We start from the raw sequence: 20,406 nt of genomic DNA on the forward strand, positions 1-20,406 counted from the left end.
CTTTATAAATGAAATCGGGATTTCAACAAGTCATTGAACAAATCTGTCCATCTTTAAATTTGATTAGTTTTCAACTACAATAATCAAACATGTTACAAAGGAGGTATGTCTAACTTAAAATAATTTTCCTTGTTACTAAATATGAAATGTGATTTTGACGCATTTTAATGATTGGCCTTCCCCATCCCATTCAGCTGAAGTACTTTTCACTGCGTCTTATTGTCTTATTTCCGCTTACTGATCATTGTTCGACCAGCCGGAAGTTAATATGTATGTGACGTGTGTATATTGTTATGTGAAGTACTTCGTCTCGTTGTAGATATTTAAGACATTGATCCTTGAGCCTGTACATATATGATAGTTTTACATTAAGCATTTTGTGAAAGCGAAAGTGAGATGAACGGATTGTAACTGATCACATTGCACCGATGAACAAGGAATTAGAGTTATAGTGATATAAACACCTCTTGGATAAATTGCCACATTAAGACATTATTAGGAAAATGTGTTTGCAGGTTGATACCGTTTATAACAACGGTTAGCAGTAACGATGGATGAGAACCTCCGGAAGCATTCAACTGGTAAAGTAAACTCTTGTTACCTTATCCTCTTACAAAAGAGACGTGTTTGTTTAGAAAATGAAAATTCATTAAATACTCTTTGATTTGTCTTCTCACATGTATCCGGTCTGTCAGCAATACTCGTAGCAATGAAACCAATAACACACGCACACATTTCCATTCATGTAGAGTTTTTTTTCTTAAATAAACATAACCATATATAATAGAAATAAAAGTAAGTCCGAGTTTAAGTCAGAATTTACAAGATGTAAACATTATTCAAGGAAAAGCTTAATGTGCATTTAATACACAACTAGATAGAGTGTGTACAGTGCTATTTAGAAATATGATGCTGCCTTGATCAAAATCAATACTTATGTTAGTTAGGGAAACGTATGGTGTTCATATCTGGTGGTTTTGAAGAAAAAAAAAGCTAAGCAATACCTAATTAATTATGTTCAGACACAAAAGCAATCGCACGCACGCCTGTAAAATATGACGTCATAGAAAGATGTAAACATAAAAAGTACCTTCGTGTCCTTACAATGACAAAGATAATTGTGCAGGGTTCCATCTTAAATAATGCTGGTACTTTGTGTCAAAAGTGGTCTTAATAATATCCAGTTTAAAAAGGTCACTGGTTCAAAACAACATTTATTTATATAGCAAACAGAGCACCGTTAAAACCGGTGCAAATATGCATGAGTGAAAACGTGATAGTTTATTCTCTATGAACAGCACGGTTAAAAAAAGCGGGAAAATGAAAACGATGCAAAAAGAACGATGCAAAAAGAACGATGCAACCATACGCTCCAATGTATAAGAAATGTGTTTATCATATATATACAATGAATACATGGTGATATTCGCGACAAATGTAGGTGAGATCACGTGGATATGACGTAGTTTGAATATCGCCCGTAGCTCCGGGAGTCCCATTATAACTTGGTACTCAAAGGTAGCTAGGTGAGATCAAGTGGATATGACGTAGTTTGAATATCGCCCGTAGCTCCGGGAGTCCCGCTATAACTTGGTACTCAAAGGTAGCTAGGTGAGATCACGTGGATATGACGTAGTTTGAAAATCGCCCGTAGCTCCGGGAGTCTCGTTACTGCTTGGTACTCAAAGGTATCTAGGTGAGATCACGTGGATATGACGTAGTTTGAATATCGCCCATAGCTCCGGGAATCTCGTTATTGCTTGGTACTCAAAGGTGGCTAGGAGAGATCACGTGGATATGACGCAGTTTGAATATCGCCCATAGCTCCGGGAGTCTCGTTATTGCTTGGTACTCAAAGGTAGCTAGGAGAGATCACGTGGATATGACGTAGTTTGAATATCGCCCGTAGCTCCGGGAGTCCCGTTATTGCTTGGTACTCAAAGGTAGCTAGGTGAGATAACGTGGATATGACGTAGTTTGAATATCGCCCGTAGCTCCGGGAGTCCCGTTATTGCTTGGTACTCAAAGGTAGCTAGGTGAGATCACGTGGATATGACGTAGTTTGAATATTGCCCGTAGCTCTGGGAATCTCGTAATTGCTTGGTACTCAAAGGTAGCCAGGAGAGATCACGTGGATATGACGTAGTTTGAATATTGCCCGTAGCTCCGGGAATCTCGTTATTGCTAGGTACTCAAAGGTAGCTAGGTGAGATCACGTGGATATGACGTAATTTGAATATCGTCCATAGCTCCGGGAGTCTCGTTATTGCTTGGTACTCAAAGGTAGCTAGGAGAGATCACGTGGATATGACGTGGTTTGAATATCGCCCGTAGCTCCGAGAGTCTCGTTATTGCTTAGTACTCAAAGGTAGCTAGGTGTGATCACGTGGAAATGACGTAGTTTGAATATCGCCAGTAGCTCCGGGAGTCCCGTTATTGCTTGGTACTCAAAGGTACCTAGGTGAGATCACGTGGAAATGACGTAGTTTGAATATTGCCCGTAGCCCCGGGAGTCTCGTTATTGCTTAGTACTTAAAGGTATCTAGGTGAGATCACGTGGATATGACGTAGTTTGAATATCGCCCGTAGCTCCGGGAGTCTCGTTATTGCTTGGTACTCAAAGGTAGCTAGGTGAGATCACGTGGATATGACGTAGTTTGAATATCGCCCGTAGCTCCATGGAGTCTCTTTATTGCTTGGTACTCAAAGGTTACTAGGTGAGATCACGTGGATATGACGTAGTTTGAATATTGCCCGTAGCTACGGGAGTCTCGTTATTGCTTCCAAGCTAGAAAATCTGTTTTTTAACTCTCGAGCTAGAGAGTCGTAGTTATTACATAGAATTGTTAAATAAAATGTATACTTTGAGGACCTTTTTTAAACAAAAGGTGACACTGGACTATTGTGTCACACGATTTGAACCAGAATGCATCATCTTTGACTTAATCTGCACCTGCCATTTTAGATAACTCGTGTAGTTAGATGCACATAGCGTGGCGAACTTATGCGAGTTAACTGAAAACTCAAAAAATAAATTAAGACCATAACTACAAAAACTTTTAAAGTTTCAAGTTTGTTGCGAGAGAGTACCCTGGACAAATACCGGGGAAGAGCTGTCCCGACCGCAAACCATTTTAAGATTTTAATTTCGCTAGGGATAGACATATGTTAATTGTATACATAAGTTTGGTTTCCTGACTGGTTTTATATAGAGGATGTTTGTTTATGTCAATATCAGATCGTACTGTATTTTACATGGAGACAGCACCAACAGCTTATTTCACAATTGTTTTATATAGAGGATATTTGTTTATGTCAATATGAGATCGTAATGTATTTTACATGGAGACAACACCAACAGCTTATTTCACAATTGTTATATATAGAGGATGTTTGTTTATGTCAATATCAGATCTTAATGTATTTTACATGGAGACAGCACCAACAGCTTATTCGACAATTGGTGGACACGAGGTTATTTACTGAAACAAATATAAAATACGTAAATATGTGGTGTATAAAAAACTGTTTCGGTTTCTGTATGTATTGGGAACAATTTACAAAACACTTGTAAAGCTAGTGATCAAATGATATGAAAACCCATTAATTGCTTTTTTAGTAAATACAAAGGAAATACTTACATCGAGATATAATAAATCATAATTTTGGACATGATTCAGTGTACTTATACTGTACTTACGTCGTTATATAACGGAAACGGTAACTCGAAACAATTGATATGATCAAACTAATGTGCACAAGAAATCCAGGCGACATTTTACAAACCCTTTTGATGAGCTACGAGAGATCATGAGGCTTCTTAAGTGTTGACAATTATGTGACAATACTAATCTTTATGATACAAAGACACAACTTCCGACTTGACAAATTAAGTAATATCAAGCCATGTTTATGACTTTATTTTGTATTTATTTTTATACTTCACATTTTTTGTTATTTCTGGTGGATGGATACATATGAGTGGTTGCTATCGATAAATTAACTAACGGTTAAAGAGCAGTTTGGACACTGGTATGGAAATACATGGTATGTTAATTATGCAATTTTTAGAAGGATATGAAAGGTCTTTATTTTGGTGCCACTGAGACGTGTGAAATGCTATGCAACAACTGTTATATAACAGCTTGAACATACTTCAACATAATAGGTCAACACAGTCATTATACTTTGCTGTAAAGTAGAAGTTGCATAGCCAGGTTTAAGAGCAAGCAGTCGATTTTCTGTATTTCTAAAAATATATTTGACTACCTTACTAGGACCCCGTACACGCAACGTGTACGTGATGGAGAAATATACCCCGTACACGCAACGTTTACATCATTGATGTACGAACCTTCATGTACACGCAACGTGTACGGGGATGAGAAACAGACCCCGTACACGCAACGTTTACGTCATTGATGTACCAACCTTCACGTACACGCAACATGTACGGGATGGATAAACAGACCCCATACAAGCAACGTTTACATAATAGATGTACGAACCTTCACGTACAAGCAACGTGTACGGGATGGAGAAACAGATCCCGTACACGCAACGTTTACATCATTGATGTACGAACTTTCACGTACAGTCAACGTGTACGTGATGGAGAAACATACCCCGTACACGCAACGTTTACACCATTGATGTACGAACATTCACGTACACGCAACGTGTACGGGAATGAGAAACAGACCTGTTTACGTCATTGATGTACGGACCTTCACGTACACGCAACATGTACGGGATGGAGAAACAGACCCCGCATACGCAACGTTTACATCATTGATGTACGAACATTCATGTACACGCAACGTGTACGGGATGGAGAAACAGACCCCGCACACGCAACGTTTACATCATTGATGCACGAACATTCACGTACACGCAATGTTTACATCATTGATGTACGGACATTCGCGTACACGCAACGTTTACATCATTGATGTACGAACATTCACGTACACGCAACGTGTACGTCATTAATGTACGAACATTTACGTACACGCAAAGTTTACATCATTGATGTACGAACATTCACGTACACGCAACGTTTACATCATTGATGTACGAACATTCACGTACACGCAACGTTTACATCATTGATGTACGAACATTCACGTACACGCAACGTTTACGTCATTGATGTACGAACATTAACGTACACGCAACATTTACCTCATTGATGTACAACATTCACGTACACGCAACGAGTACGGGATGGAGAAACAGACCCCGCACACGCATCGTTTACGTCAATGATGTACGAACATTAACGTACACGCAACATTTACGTCAATGATGTACGAACATTCACGTACACGCAACGTTTACATCATTGATGTACGAACATTCACGTACACGAATCGTGTACGTCATTGATGTACGAACATTCACGTACACGCAACGTGTACGTCATTGATGTACGAACATTCACGTACACGCAACGTTTACTTCATTGATGTACGAACATTCACGTACACGCAACGTGCACGGGATGGAGAAACATACCCCGTACACGCAACGTTTACATCATTGATGTACGAACATTCACGTACACGCAACGTGCACGGGATGGAGAAACATACCCCGTACACGCAACGTTTACATCATTGATGCACGAACCTTCACGTACACGCAACATTTACGAATGAATGTACGGACCATATACGTGATATACGGGATAAATGGGTTTTGACCGTGTTACTCACGGATGATAAGAAAAACAAAAACTAATATATTAATAAACTAAATAATATACTAATATAAATTCAAAAGATACGGAAATAACATGTAAGACTAATTAATGCTAAATTTCGTTCTAGATCAGCCTTAACATAATCATTTCACTATGGCATTTGCTCAAACAAAATGTTGTATGATTATAATTCTACTTTATTGTCAAACACCAATTTATACAGACTGTGTTAATACCATCGTTTGATGTTTCTTAATTTAGGGGCTCAAGTCTGAATTTATATTCTGTAGGTTGCGATTACTGACAATTGCATAGTATGTATGCACTGTGCTGCTTGTGGAGTTTGTGCTGTTCTTCCATGTTTCTTGTTTTTGATTTTATGTTATATGTCTTTGTCGTTTACCCAGTACCATTTAACAGGGTTTATGTCTTAACTTTTTGCTTCTGGGCTTGTTTCTGTAGCTTTTCGCATAAATACTACTATTTATCAAAAAAAGATTTTGTAACTTTATATGAACTTTAAATACTTACTTATTCCTATCGGCGCAAATTACCAATAATTTCGCACTAAATTTTCTCAATGTTGTCTTTAATGATAAAATTAATGGATCATTGATTTGGTGTCATAAAAAACTTTGTGTTTATGTGTTTCGTAATATTGAATTATTTATTCCTTGCGTTTAGTTTAACAGTGGCAGTTTCCATTTTATATTTGTACACATGCCACAACCTTTTTTTATGAACTTGATGAAATATTAATCTATCCTTTCAGGGACTGTTTTGATCATCTATAAGTGTTTTTTGTTTCATTTGTCTAAGAATACTAAGTACATTGACAGACTCAATGTCTGATTTCTTGTTCAGTGGAATAACTGCTCTGCTGTGTTCACCTATTACATTTGGTTTACAGATCACACACATCCCGTGTAGATATGTATATTAATTATGTAAAATTCATAGACATTCAGATGCACAACCTATATGTATGACGAGTTCGAGAGAAATGCGGGGTTATTAGGGCTGAACAGAAAGCACATCTCGTATTGTAATCACCCTGTCTGTTGTAAATAGTAATTACCCTCTTTATTTGTTCCGTCCGTTCATCCGTTGTTTGCACATGTCCATCCGGCGTTGGCGTCCTAAGGAATGTAGACAGCGACTTTTCTATAGTAATTACACTTTTTATTTGTTTCGTCCGTCTATGTTTCGTTTGCACATGTACATATACATGCGGAACCATTACGACTTGTGAAAGAGACTCTCCTATAGTAATTAGCGTATCTCTTTGTCCCGTCCGTCCATCCGTCGTTTGCACATTTTGTACAGAAATGGGGCTTAATAAGGACTTGTAAAAGAGACTCACCTATAGTGATAAGCCTGTATATTTGTTGTGTCCGTCATCCATCGTTTGTAATTATATTTAAGACACGGGGCGTCATTCGGAATTGTGAAATCGGCACTCTTGTAGTAATAACCCTGTTATTGAAGGCACTTACAAGCATATGTACCAGATATGTGATAAAGACACTGTAATAATTCAAATGGTGTTATTGATTTTAACCCGTGTCCTGCCATTATGAGAAAGTCCCTATAATCACAACGAACGCAAGTTTGTGATAAGTGTTAAACTTACTTGATGGCTATCTGAGGGATGTTTGTAGCAACGGGAGATTTAAGGGTACAAATGTGTTTAACGAAATATAAGTTATGGTGGATGTATTATTGCATTTGATTATAGCATAAACGTATTGGATTTGTCGTTGTCTGATTGATCGACTGCCTCAAAGTCATTTTAATAAACGTCATGATTTTAAGAAAGAATTAATAAGCTGCAAAATAAATTTATTCCAGAATCATTCAAGTTATATGATCGAATATTCTTAAAATCCAAATAAAGACCCCACAAAGATTGATCTGAAATAAGGAAAAACAATATACAACTTTTTCCATTGATTTCTGTCCTACAGAAGATTTAAAGAGGCGCATACCTTAGCATTTGTAAAGGATGGAATATGATATCTCTCCTTTGTCTTTGATTTTGAAATTTAGTAATCGTATAAGGAAAACATTGACATGGGGTGTGAGGATTCAGAAAGAAAACAATTTAAAAATCGATTTCTCGAGAAATATGAAAGGAACGGAAAAAAAACGTAATCTTACATTCTGCTACAAGTTATGTTGAATAATAAGTTCAATACGAAACGATTCCGTCAGTATAAGCCTAATGTGATGGTTTTTTTTTATTTGTTATATCGCCGCTAGTTATCATCCTTTATGTCTTACTGTATTTCTACTGCTAGAAGTATGGTATTACGACGCAAATCATCTAGACAATAGGGAAATATTTAAGGATTAAAATTCAACATGTTGCATTTTATTGGGGTATGGTATGCAATGGGGCTGTTTAAAATGGGTGGAGTCCGAAGTTTTGAACTGCGCCATTGCATACCATACCCCAATAAAATGCAACATGTCGAATTTTAATACTTATATTTACATTCATTTAAATCTATATTTCTGCTAAAATACATTGATTATTCAAGAGCATTTTCTCTTTTCTTTCTCTCGTTGTTCTCAACGGTGGGTAAATTAGAACAGCTATCGTGACCTAATTTTATACCACAATGAATGCACAGATAAAATAGTTCATTATTTATATGTGTATTTTCTATCTTTTCAAGGTCAAGAATATTATAAATACGTATTATTGCATACAATGTGTGTTTTTGGTCCGTTATCGTGGTGTATTAAACGCAAAAACCCGGGCGTTATCGGTAGAAAACGTGCAATATTTAGTAAATTCACGTGCCGTTAATTCCCGGTTTTTGTTTTACATACATGTATGTGCTTTCAGGGTCCGCATCATAACAATAAAGGCTGAGCGACGTGGTTTCTGACCGAAAGTTGGTCAACGATGCAAACTTTTGCACAAAAACATATTTTAGAATATATAATGTAGCTGCATACAAATACCAAAACATGAAATAAACCACATATAACTTACATATATTCTGCTGAGTTGTCTTTTCTTGACAAGCTAATGTGTTTACCAAATGGTCTTTTCTGCAGTTGTTTTGACTATAAAAACACTAAATTATGTCTAAAACGACTAACTCCTCCGAACTTTAGTTATTTCTGTCGATTTTATTCAGAACATACGACTTATATGGACATGATTCCATTACGTCGTATGCAATAACCAAAGAAATTTCAAACAGTATTTCTGATACTGAAGATGCTGTACATTTTATCAAGAACATGTTTACAAAATTTTCAGGCTTAAATTAGTTATCAAAACAAATAATGGTTAAAGTAGGACTGAATAGGTAATTAATTGATTACCCAATAGGTATTGTGTGTAAATAATCCCAGTAATCTAGTCAATTTTCGAAAAAAAAACACACTTTCAAAACGAATGAACACTGCGAAAAATGGCATCGAAACAAAATGCAGCTGCCGAGTTAAGTTGCGGCCCGAATCGAGCTTAATGTAAAACTTTTTCAATGACATCACTCATGACGTCATACAAGCACCCGTTACAGAGGTTATTTTGAACTAACTTCATTTTCGTGACATTTAACAGCATTTTTAAACACAAACGTTTCTTCAACTGTTACATCCATCATGAAAATATCTACATTAAAATCAATCAAATTATCGTTGCTTATTTTGTTTTAACTGCTTTACTGCAGATTACAGTTTTTCATGTTGCCAATAATTGTACTACGATTTCATTAAAAAAATATTCCGTAGTAAATATGCCCCGCCCCTTGGTATTATTGCGCCCAATTACAGGACAGAAGTATCGAATAAACGCACACGATATCGATGGGAAATGCCGTTGCACTTTATACAGAAATTAAGTGCAATTGATAAACAACAACCATAGTTTAGGAATGAAGTGTGGATGTAAATATAGAGATACAGTGCTAATAAATATTTAACATAAAGACGTATTGGTTGGTACTTTTCGAAACAAACATAGTGGCTATCTGTTTGCTGTGGCAATTGATAGCTTAGGAGAGAGATGAAAGGCCATGTCATTACAAAATTACCGTAGGCCGGTTGTGGTGACGCACTGAATTGCTAATGTGTGAATGACTGCAGTAGGGTAGTTTTGTTATGATGGCTAAAAGGTTGTCCGGTTAACGCAACGGTTTGCGCACTCGCTCCTCACCTAGGCGACACGGGTTCAATTCCCGACCTGGGCGCATGTGGGTTATGTATGTGGTCACCAAGTGGGTTTCCTCCGGGTATTCCGGTTTTCTCGACAACACAAGACAACACTCACAACGAGAGCGATTAGTATTATGTTGTTATAACTTGTTTCACAATCGTTGCACAATAATTAAGTTTACACACATGACTGAAAGTGAGATACAAGGCCACCTTATAGCTACCTTAGCCTACGTTGTGATGTGACGCTGGATAGCTAATGAGTGTATGACTAACACTGATATATAAAGCTATATTATATTATAACAAAGCTACCTTAGGCTAGTTCGTCATGGCACACTTGATAGCTTATGAGTGAATGACTGACTCTGAGATATAAGGCTATATCATAACAAAACTACCTTAGGCTTGTTCGTAATGAGACTCTGGATAGCTAATGAATGAATGATTGACAGTGAGATATATGGCATATCATAACGCAACTACCTTAGGCTAAATCGTGGTGAGACCCTGGATAGCTGATGAGTGAATGATTGACAGTGAAATGTTAGGCAATATCATGACAAAACTACCTTAGGCTTGTTCGTGATGTGAGCCTTGATAGCTTTTGAGTGAATGACTCACACAGAGATATAAGGCGATATCATAACAAAACTACCTTAGGCTTCCTCGTGATGAGACTCTGAGTATCTAATGAGTGAATAACTCTGCATTTAAATTGAGAAACTGGTCTTTTGAACATGTGAGATTTTAAAAATAAATATATTATGTCCTTAGATAACAATCGGGAAATCATTTAAGTTCAATTCAGTTTAAATCGATACTATGCCTTAATATATTCAAACATGTGGTAAAAAGCCGACAGGTGCATTTTATCTATTTGCGTACCTAGTACTCTCCTCAATCATGTACAATGTTTACAATTATAATGCTAATCAATAATACCTAGACCGGTTGATCGTAGACCAACGGATCAATGGTATTGCTATGCCATGAGTATTCGACTATATATAAAATTATCGAAGCAAAACATGTGCATCAAGTTTAACAATCAAAATAAACACTTCTTGTAACAATTATTTCCGTGACATATAGTGAAAAGATCTTTGTACTATCTGAAAATAAATGTTGTATAATTTCCCTTAGAACTTGAAAAAAAAAAACCTTCAATCACTTAATTCTTCAATTAATGGCAATGTGATTATTTTATTGAATAGAACATAAATGTATAGACTTATTTTTCAAAACATTTCAATGATTGCATTTTAATTTCAAGATTGTTTCTTCAAAAAACACGTCGTTCTTAACAAGCTGCTAAAGTGCTGCTCTCGCATACAAGTTACAAACTTATTAAAGTTGAAGATGAATAAATGGACAATACAACACCCGCTAACATTTTAACAAAACCATTTTCAATTGTTTTTGCATTAAGCTTAGGGCAACGGAAACAACTATTTATGATGATAATCTTACCCCTTTGACGTTTATTTGCGAATGAACAAGTATCATTGCGAAACCCAATGCAAATTAGCATTCAGCCGAAAAATGACAAGCACTTGAAGTTATCTTATTTAAACTCTTTACAACCTCCATTGACATGTTTGATAATTGAAATATGCTCAACATCATTATAAATAGTTAACAATCTGCATGTAATGGTTTGATATATAATTTAGTTCGTATTTATTTATTTTGCTAGCTTTAGAAAAGCTGCTCGTTAATGCCATCTACATACGAAAACTTGCAACTGATATACAAAGTAATTTAAAAAAAAAGTAAACTAAAATTCGATTTTAGAATTCACTTTTGTAATGCAATCTAATTTTGACCAGCAAATTCCTTACATCATTTAAAATGCAATAATTTAATGTAAAAATATGACCAAGAAATATAAAAGTTTGTTCAAATTCGCTCGCCTATACAAACAACATACACACAACCACAACGTGACATACTCCCCGCTCGCTTATACAAACCCATTTTATGAAAACCCTCGCTTGCCAATAGACACATTCTCCACACAGCGTTCCATTCTTCGAGCAAACGTACATTGAACAACAACGTGGGGTACTTCCTGCTCTTATGTCTTTTAAGTGGAAAGAGCGATCTCTTTCTATACAAAATGTATAATTGTGGGTTTTACCACACTCCTTTAGAAACAAATTATTTTTAATTTGAAATACATTTAAATACTATGTAAGGCAAGTCTAGGTAAAACACAATGCCATTCTAAGGTTCAGCGTATCGCGTACCGCGTTGTCCGGTTAGCGAAGCGCACTCGCTTCTCACTAAGGCGACCCGGGTTTGATTCCCGGCCAGGGCGCATGTGTGTTTGGATAGTGGTCACCAAGCCGGACATGTGGGTTTTCTCCGGGTACTCCGGTTTCCCCCATATCGTAAGACCACACTCTCGCACAACATCGTGCCAACGAGAGCATTTAATATAAGTTGCAATAGCAAGTTTCACCATCGTTGTAAAATCAAACAAAAGTTTAAACTAAATAAACTAGAAAAGCTGTACATTGAGCTCGCGCCTCATTCTAAAGATCTGAATATTTCGGACTCTTCTAGTTGGACCCCATGTCCCTCTAGTCGATACTTGTTTATCAGTTGAGTTACTGAGAGGCTTGCATATGTCTAGTATAGAGGCATTCAATAGTCATTTTGCACTGAACACTAAGAATGTTCGCATATATTGTTAGTCTTCTTAACGTTAAGCCCACGCCGGACTGTACCCGGCAATTGAAGTTCATGTAAGACTTCACGGAAGCAAAACATATGCACTAAACAATATGCACTTAACTTCTTTGTATTGACTTTCAAGGAATGTCCTTTTGAGATAGCGAGGTTACGTTGCTTAATCATTATATGACTCAATGAAATGTTTAAATTCGCTACAATATCCACCAATTGCTTATTATTTGTAAGATATTCAATACAGAAAACTGTCAGACGGTCCTGTTTTTAATATAAGGATATACTTCTTTTATCAAGTAAAATATAGAGTTTTAATTGTTTGTCTGTTTACCAACAAAGTATATCCTTAAGATAATAATCATGCCCTGCTTTATTTATTTCATATTTTGTATACCTTTTAAACTTAAAGGCGATCTAAATATTATCATGATATATTTATATTTGTCAAATTAATGTTTTTGTCCCAATTTTCTAATCAACCAAATACCTTTCTTAAACATAAACAAAATAAAAATGTATTATTACAAGTAACTGTCTTTAAAAGCATCTAATACTACTTGTCATGTGTATCCGGTCAGGATGGAAACATATCAAGGGTTGCCTAGTATCTGCAGGGTTCCAGAGGGTCGCATAGAAATCAATGAAGTACTACTTGTCCCTAGTTTCACACTGATGCAAGTTTTAAACGTATTTTAAATTTATCGCTATACGTTTTTTTGTTACAATACTCGCCCATAGTATCAAATTGATCCAAGGGTGTGATGTTTTGTATTACTACTCGTCCCCAGTGTCACATAGATGCAAGTTTGTGATATAATGCTCTAAGTCTTTTGTAATAATACTCGTACATAGTATCGCACTGATGCAAGTTTGTGATATAATGCTCTAAGTCTTTGGTAATAATACTCGTACATTGTATCACACTGATGCAAGTTTGTGATATAATGCTCTAAGTCTTTGGTAATAATACTCGTACATAGTATCGCACGGATGCAAGTTTGTGATATAATGTTCTCAGTCTTTGGTAATAATACTCGTACATAGTATCGCACTGATGCAAGTTTGTGATATAATGCTCTAAGTCTTTGGTAATAATATTCGTACATAGTATTTCACTGATGCGAGTTTGTGATTTAATGCTCTAAGTCTTAGGTAATAATACTCGTACATAGTATCACACTGACGCAAGTTTTCGATAAAACGCATTTGTCTATTTGTTCCGTCCGTCCATCCGTCGTTTGCACATGTACAAGAATATGCGGCGTCATTAGGACTTATGAAACAGGCTCTCCTACAGTACTTACCATGTAGATTTGTTCCGTCCATCTCTCCGTGATATGTGACGTCATGAGGACTTGAGAAAGCGGATACCAAATAGTAATTTTCCTATCTGTTTGTTTCTTCCGTCCATCCGTGGTTTACACATATTCCAAAGACACACGGCTTCATTGGGACTTGGGAAAGCGGATCTTCTATAGTAATATCCCTGTATATTAATCCGTCCGGCCATATGTCGTAGGCTAATATATGTTAAATCGTCCTGCTTTTAATTTTCTAAAACGTCTTAGGCATAACCAAATTAAGTATGTTATTGCATTAAGTTAAAAAGCTTGTAAATTATTGAATTATTTAAGAAAGAATTATAATTTCTGTCAGAAACAATACAAGAAAACAACAGAAATATACTATTAAATTTGGCTGAGTAAATTGGCTACAAGAGTCAATTTAAAGTAAAACAAACATATGATAAGCTTTTTATGAAAAAGCAGTAATAAATCTACCAAAGTAGCATATGAAACGACACTTAGTATAACCTGACAGTAAATACGATCATGAAAGTATCAAAACAAAGCAAGAAAGAAATCAAACTAACGTTTAGACATAACGTAAAACATTGATTGTTTCAAAACTCAGGGTGTACAGAGGGTGAAATAAACATCCGAAATAAAACTAAGGAGCGAATGAAAAAAGTGCCAACAAATGAAGGGCGGAAAATTGTATATTGTTAAGCCACCACTAATTGTCTCCCTTGATTATTTTAAATTCTTAATCAACATTTGTTTATTTATTCTCACACAACATAACATTATTTGTTGATTTATAATTTAAACAGTGATACAAGTTATTTTAGAAGCACCGTATTGTTCTATTTTGGTATCGTACATCATATCTATACAAATATCGAGTGCCTTATAAAAAATATAAAGGTACAGTATAACTTCCGTTTAACATTGTCATTTATACAAAAATACAGCTTACTTTTTATGCCTCTAAAACCATTTTGATAATTTGTTAGAAGGCTAACATCATCTGCCGTACTCAGTAATCGAGTATCAACACTGTTCACATACATGCTATTTTTAAGCTCACACAAAATAGGAGCACATTTTTCTTAATACGCAATGACATTTAAGGCATAATATCATTAACATTATATATTGCGAACTATATATAACATGCTACAAGGTCGCTATGCTTGATTGCAACGGTAGTCGCTTTCGCACATATGTTGTGTATTTTCGGGACAAATAATTGTCTTTACATTTGATTCATTTTGTCACTAGGCAAACGTTGTACTTGTAACATTTGCCAGTACTGGGCCTCTCGTAAACATATTTTAAGTCGATTATTCGTTTTAATATATGTGTTGGTATTTTCTCCGACATAACACCAAGCCTATTTTTATTTAACACAAAATGTAAAAGCATTTCGAAAAACAATCTTAATCTCATTATAGAATGTACTGAATACTTCAAAAGGTTTTCGAAAGGTTTCTAAGGGTTCTTCGCTCAATTGTTGGAGCTTCGGGTTATCACTATTTTACTTTTAATACGAACATTTATTTTGGGGGGGTTTAAACCATTAGTTTGCATCTGTTAGTCATAAGCTTTTTTATCTTGGGTCTTTTAAACTTTTTAAGAATATGTTATACCTACTCTTTTATAACAGGCAAGTTCATGCAAGTTCGATTGATTGTGAAATATTTTTGAGTCATAATGAACACTGCAAACGAAAGCTTTTGTATCACAAGTAGTACCTGTTTCGGTGATGTAAGTGACAAGATATTTGTACTATTTCAAAACACGCTTAGTTAAGTACCTATCTTGTGGATCATGACTCTGCGGCCCTTCTATTGAAAAATTTAGGCCAGTCGTTCTGCATATGAGGTCGCGAAACAAGACTTCTATTGAAACAAAGAAGGTCTGCTTAAACGGATATTTCATTGTAAATGCATATTTATCTACGATGTATAAAGTACTCGATAATATGCATAGCAGATAATTGAAATTCGTGTTATTTACTTTTCATCAGAACATGAACAATTAAAACAAAACTTTCATGAAACATAATGTTTGAACAGATGGCATTGCTATTATGTATAATGCTATAATTAATTCACTTATTTGAGGAAAAACACGAATGAAAATTGAAATATACTTTAATTGTAATACTGAATATTTACTTTTCAAAAACCATCAATGTGGTTTTGGTGCCGAAATTTGATTCTAACTAAATAATGAAAGGAAAGTCAAATTTGACATTGTTTGATGGTTTGTGTACATATTTGTTCAACCAAAATCCCGTTGTCTTAATGTTACCTTAAGTTGTAGTTATAATATTTCAGACAAAAACATATATTGACATATTTTTGCTTTACGCTGATTGCAACAGGAACAAGTCCACAGTCCTAACACAGTGATCATACGTTTAAACATACATTTGTGTTGATAAACTTATTCATTCGACTTTGTTTGGTGACTAAAGCATAAACAAGTTGTATTTTGAAACTAAGTACAAGTTTACATTTAGCTAAAATGATAAGAACATGTATGTGTCCGATTGAGACACTATACAACAGACATTGAAATGGGTTATTTTAATAAATTCAATACGTTTATAATTTATTCGTAAGTACAGTACTTGTTATTATTGTTTGTATTGCTAGCTTTACAAATGGTACTCGTTAGGGCCATCCGAATTATATAACTGAAACATAAACGCAATGGTTACTTGGTTTTGGCTGATATAATTAAGACTAAAATACTAAATTTTCCAAGCCCATAATTAGCAAAATACTTTGTAGTATGTTTTTCATGTAGAATCAAGGTAATTTAAAATTTCTTCTCATTTTGTTACATATTTTCCAATTAAATCTGAACAAAAAATATTTTGGAATTCGGAACTACAATTTAGCATAATTAAAAAACAGTATTTAAAATTGGAATTTCTCAGAGAAAACTTTGTAGTATGTATTTCATGTAAAATCAAGGTAATTTTAAAATTTCTTATCATTTTGAAATATATTTTCCAATAAAATCTGAACAAAACATGTTTTGGAATTCTGAACTACAATTTAGCATAATTATTTATTTTTTCTAACATTGGGATTTCTCAGAGAAAATTAGTATTGATAGGCTTTTCCATTGAACCATTATGTCCATTTTTGTACATTAAAATACTTTTATTTGATGTGAAACTCAAAAAGTACTAAAGTATTTAAAAGGTTTGCTGTGGATGTTTTCACATAGACAATTTGTAAGAATACGAATGTATGAATATGGTATCAGTTATATATCTCTATATATTACTAAGAGTTATTAGCACTTTCATTATATAAAGTCTGCTCATCCCTACACCTCTTCTGATCGTGCATACATTCGCACACCCATAACGTTACATACTCATTCACTAAATACACACAAACTCAACAAGGTACACTCATTCATTTTCTCCCGTTTGTCAGAGTACACACACAACCACAACATGGCATACACATTCACTAACGCCCGTTCGTCAGAACATACACACAATCGCAACAGGGCATATTCATTCACTCACTCCCAGTCGTCAGAACATAAACACAATTCCAACAGGACATACTCATTAACCCCCTCCCACTCGACTATACATACACACAGCCACAACATGGCATACTCATTCACCCCCTCCCACTCGACTATGCATACACACAGCCACAACATGGCATACTCATTCACCCCCTCCCACTCGACTATGCATACGCACAGCCACAACATGGCATACTCATTCACCCCCTCCCACTCGACTATGCATACGCACAGCCACAACATGGCATACTCATTCACCCCCTCCCACTCGACTATACATACACACAACAACACCATGACATACTCATTCACCCCCTCCCACTCGACTATGCATACACACAGCCACAACATGGCATACTCATTCACCCCCTCACACTCGACTATACATACACACAACAACACTATGACATACTCAATTACTCACTCCGTGTTGTCTATACATATACACACCCATAATATACCATAATTATAACTCGCATACGGTCGTCTATACATACACACAACAACAACAGTGCAAACTCATTCATTCACTCCCAGTCGTCTAAACAAATACACAACCACAACGTGGCATACTCATTCACAAAGATGATGATGGTGATGATGATGATGATAATGATGATGATGATGATGATGATGATGATGATGATGATGATTATGATAATGATGATGATGATGGTGGTGGTGGTGGTGGTGGTGGTGGTGACGACGACGACGACGACGATAATGATGATGATGACGACGACGACGACGACGACGACGTCGATGATAATGATGATGATGATGATGATGATGATGATGATGATGATGATGATGATGATGATGATGATGATGATGATGATGATGATGATGATGATGATGATGATGATGATGATGATGATGATGATGATGATGATGATGACGACGACGACGACGACGTCGATGATAATGATGATGATGATGATGATGATGATGATGATGATGATGATGATGATTTACAGTCAAAGTTCGTATCAAGACTTCCATTAGTCATTTGGCTATATCTCTAAAACAATTTATTATAGTTCTCACTAGCTGAACCATCTCTTTTATTGTTGTATACATATTACCCTGAACCGTGTAGGGTTTTAAACCAGGATATCTCATTTGCACATCATAATGGGATACATCTTACCCTGTACCGTGTAGGGTTTTAAACCAGGATATCTCATTTGCACATCGTAATGGGATACAACCCATAATAAATGTTGGGACAAGTGTGAGGTTTTGTGTTCATGTTTCTACATCAAGTGAATTCATGTTCAGTTGACCATGCAAAAACGTTGACCGAAACATTTATTGATTTTTAATTTTTTAAACCGAACTTATATTGATGATGTCATAAAATTATTGAAATAAGAACAGAATATTGAATTAACTGACTTTTCCTTTTGAAGTGAATCACCATGGATGAGCACCTAGCATTCAACGGAAAAGCTGGGAAGCTCGATGAACGTGTATTTTCAAAGCTGAAATTACTATCCCGGCCTGTTAAAGCCAGACAAGACAACGCACAACAAGGCAATGAAACAACGCTTGTTTGTAAGTAGACACAGAAGAGTTAAGTGAACATGTTCTTGCTTTTACAAGTAAAGCATCAGAGAGCTGTTCATGTGTATTGTTTGGAATATTATTAACATAATGAAATGACATTGTTCTTTACCAAAACAAGTCACCCACAATACATGAAGTTACCCACGCATTAAATATACAACGTTGCCACGCATTGAATAGACAACGTTACACACGCATGATGTACACATAGCTGCCCATGCATTGAATATAGTTCACATTGTTACCCATGTATTCAGAAGACAAAGCTACGCATGTATTATATACACGAAGTTACTCATGCATTAAGTAGACAAAGTTATCCACGAATTTAATAAAAAAGTTACGCACGAATTAAGAAAACAATAAATTACACAGGTATTAAAGAGACAAAGTTACGTAAGCATTTAATACATTAGGTTATCCACGAGTGAAATGGAAATATCACCCAACTTCTTCTAGCTTCTTACGTTATATCAAAAACAGCATATTGTTTTACATAGACTCGTGTATAGTATGCTAACAATAATTGTTTTGTTATTTATTGTGATGTATTTCTGTACAGCAAAAGATGATGTTCCGTTCTACAACACCCGTCTTGTTTTACGCACGGTTGAAAAATCTTGGACGGGGGATCTATCTGAGGAAGAAATAGAGGTATCATCATTGTAACTAAACATTTACGATAAAGTATTGTTTACTATAAATATACAAATATGTTAATTTAAAGATTTTGGTACAGTGTAGTCGTTTAATTTGACATTTGCCCGACTTAAGCAAGCTCTACTCTAGCTGAAAGTGGTTTCCCATGCTTGGTATGAGTAAAACATTTTATACCGTACAGTTTTAGGGAGATTCACTATTTCAGAATTGCCGCCATTCAACATAAAACGATATATGTATGAAAGACGAAATTGAAATTTAATTCTGATGTTTACTCAGTTTGGATTTGTTTTTGCAATTGTGAATAAAAATATTGAAAAAAAAACAGCACATGCACTATATGAAATTAACTTTAATATCACTGAGATGGCTGCAAATCGTGCCCTGCATTAGTCTCACGATCTGTTTGGTATTGTGATATCAATGCTTATTTAGTATTTGTAGTAAAGGATTATCTGAACTAGTATTTGATACATGTTACATAACTTAAAATAGCGATGTATATGTGTTTCAGAATAACCTGGAACAGATAACTCTACATTACGCAATTGTTCCCCAAGTGGCCTACTACAGAAATAAACAGTAATATTTGTTATACTTTGTCTTGTAAATCGTCCCAAAAGTGGCCTTTTACATAAATGAACAGTAATATTTGCTATAATGTATCTTGTACATCGTCCCAAAAGTGGCCTTCTACATAAATGAACAGTAATATTTCTTATTTTGTATGTTGTAAATCGTTCCCCAAGTGGC

At 35.4% G+C, this 20,406-nt stretch overlaps 1 protein-coding gene across 1 annotated transcript in view; it reads left to right on the forward strand.

Annotated features, from left to right (window-relative positions):
- The first annotated feature begins 313 nt into the window (after positions 1-313).
- LOC128222099 (uncharacterized) overlaps positions 314-20,406 on the forward strand; it is a 72,234-nt gene continuing 52,141 nt past the window's right edge. Inside the window, exons 1-4 of the mRNA XM_052930945.1 lie at positions 314-581; positions 18,837-18,981; positions 19,556-19,647; positions 20,168-20,235. Coding sequence (XP_052786905.1) covers positions 18,846-18,981; positions 19,556-19,647; positions 20,168-20,235 — 296 coding nt within the window. The 5' untranslated portion in view covers positions 314-581; positions 18,837-18,845. The remainder of the gene's footprint in view (positions 582-18,836; positions 18,982-19,555; positions 19,648-20,167; positions 20,236-20,406) is intronic.

This window comes from Mya arenaria, chromosome 16 (assembly GCF_026914265.1).
Source record: "Mya arenaria isolate MELC-2E11 chromosome 16, ASM2691426v1".
Taxonomy (NCBI): domain Eukaryota; kingdom Metazoa; phylum Mollusca; class Bivalvia; order Myida; family Myidae; genus Mya; species Mya arenaria.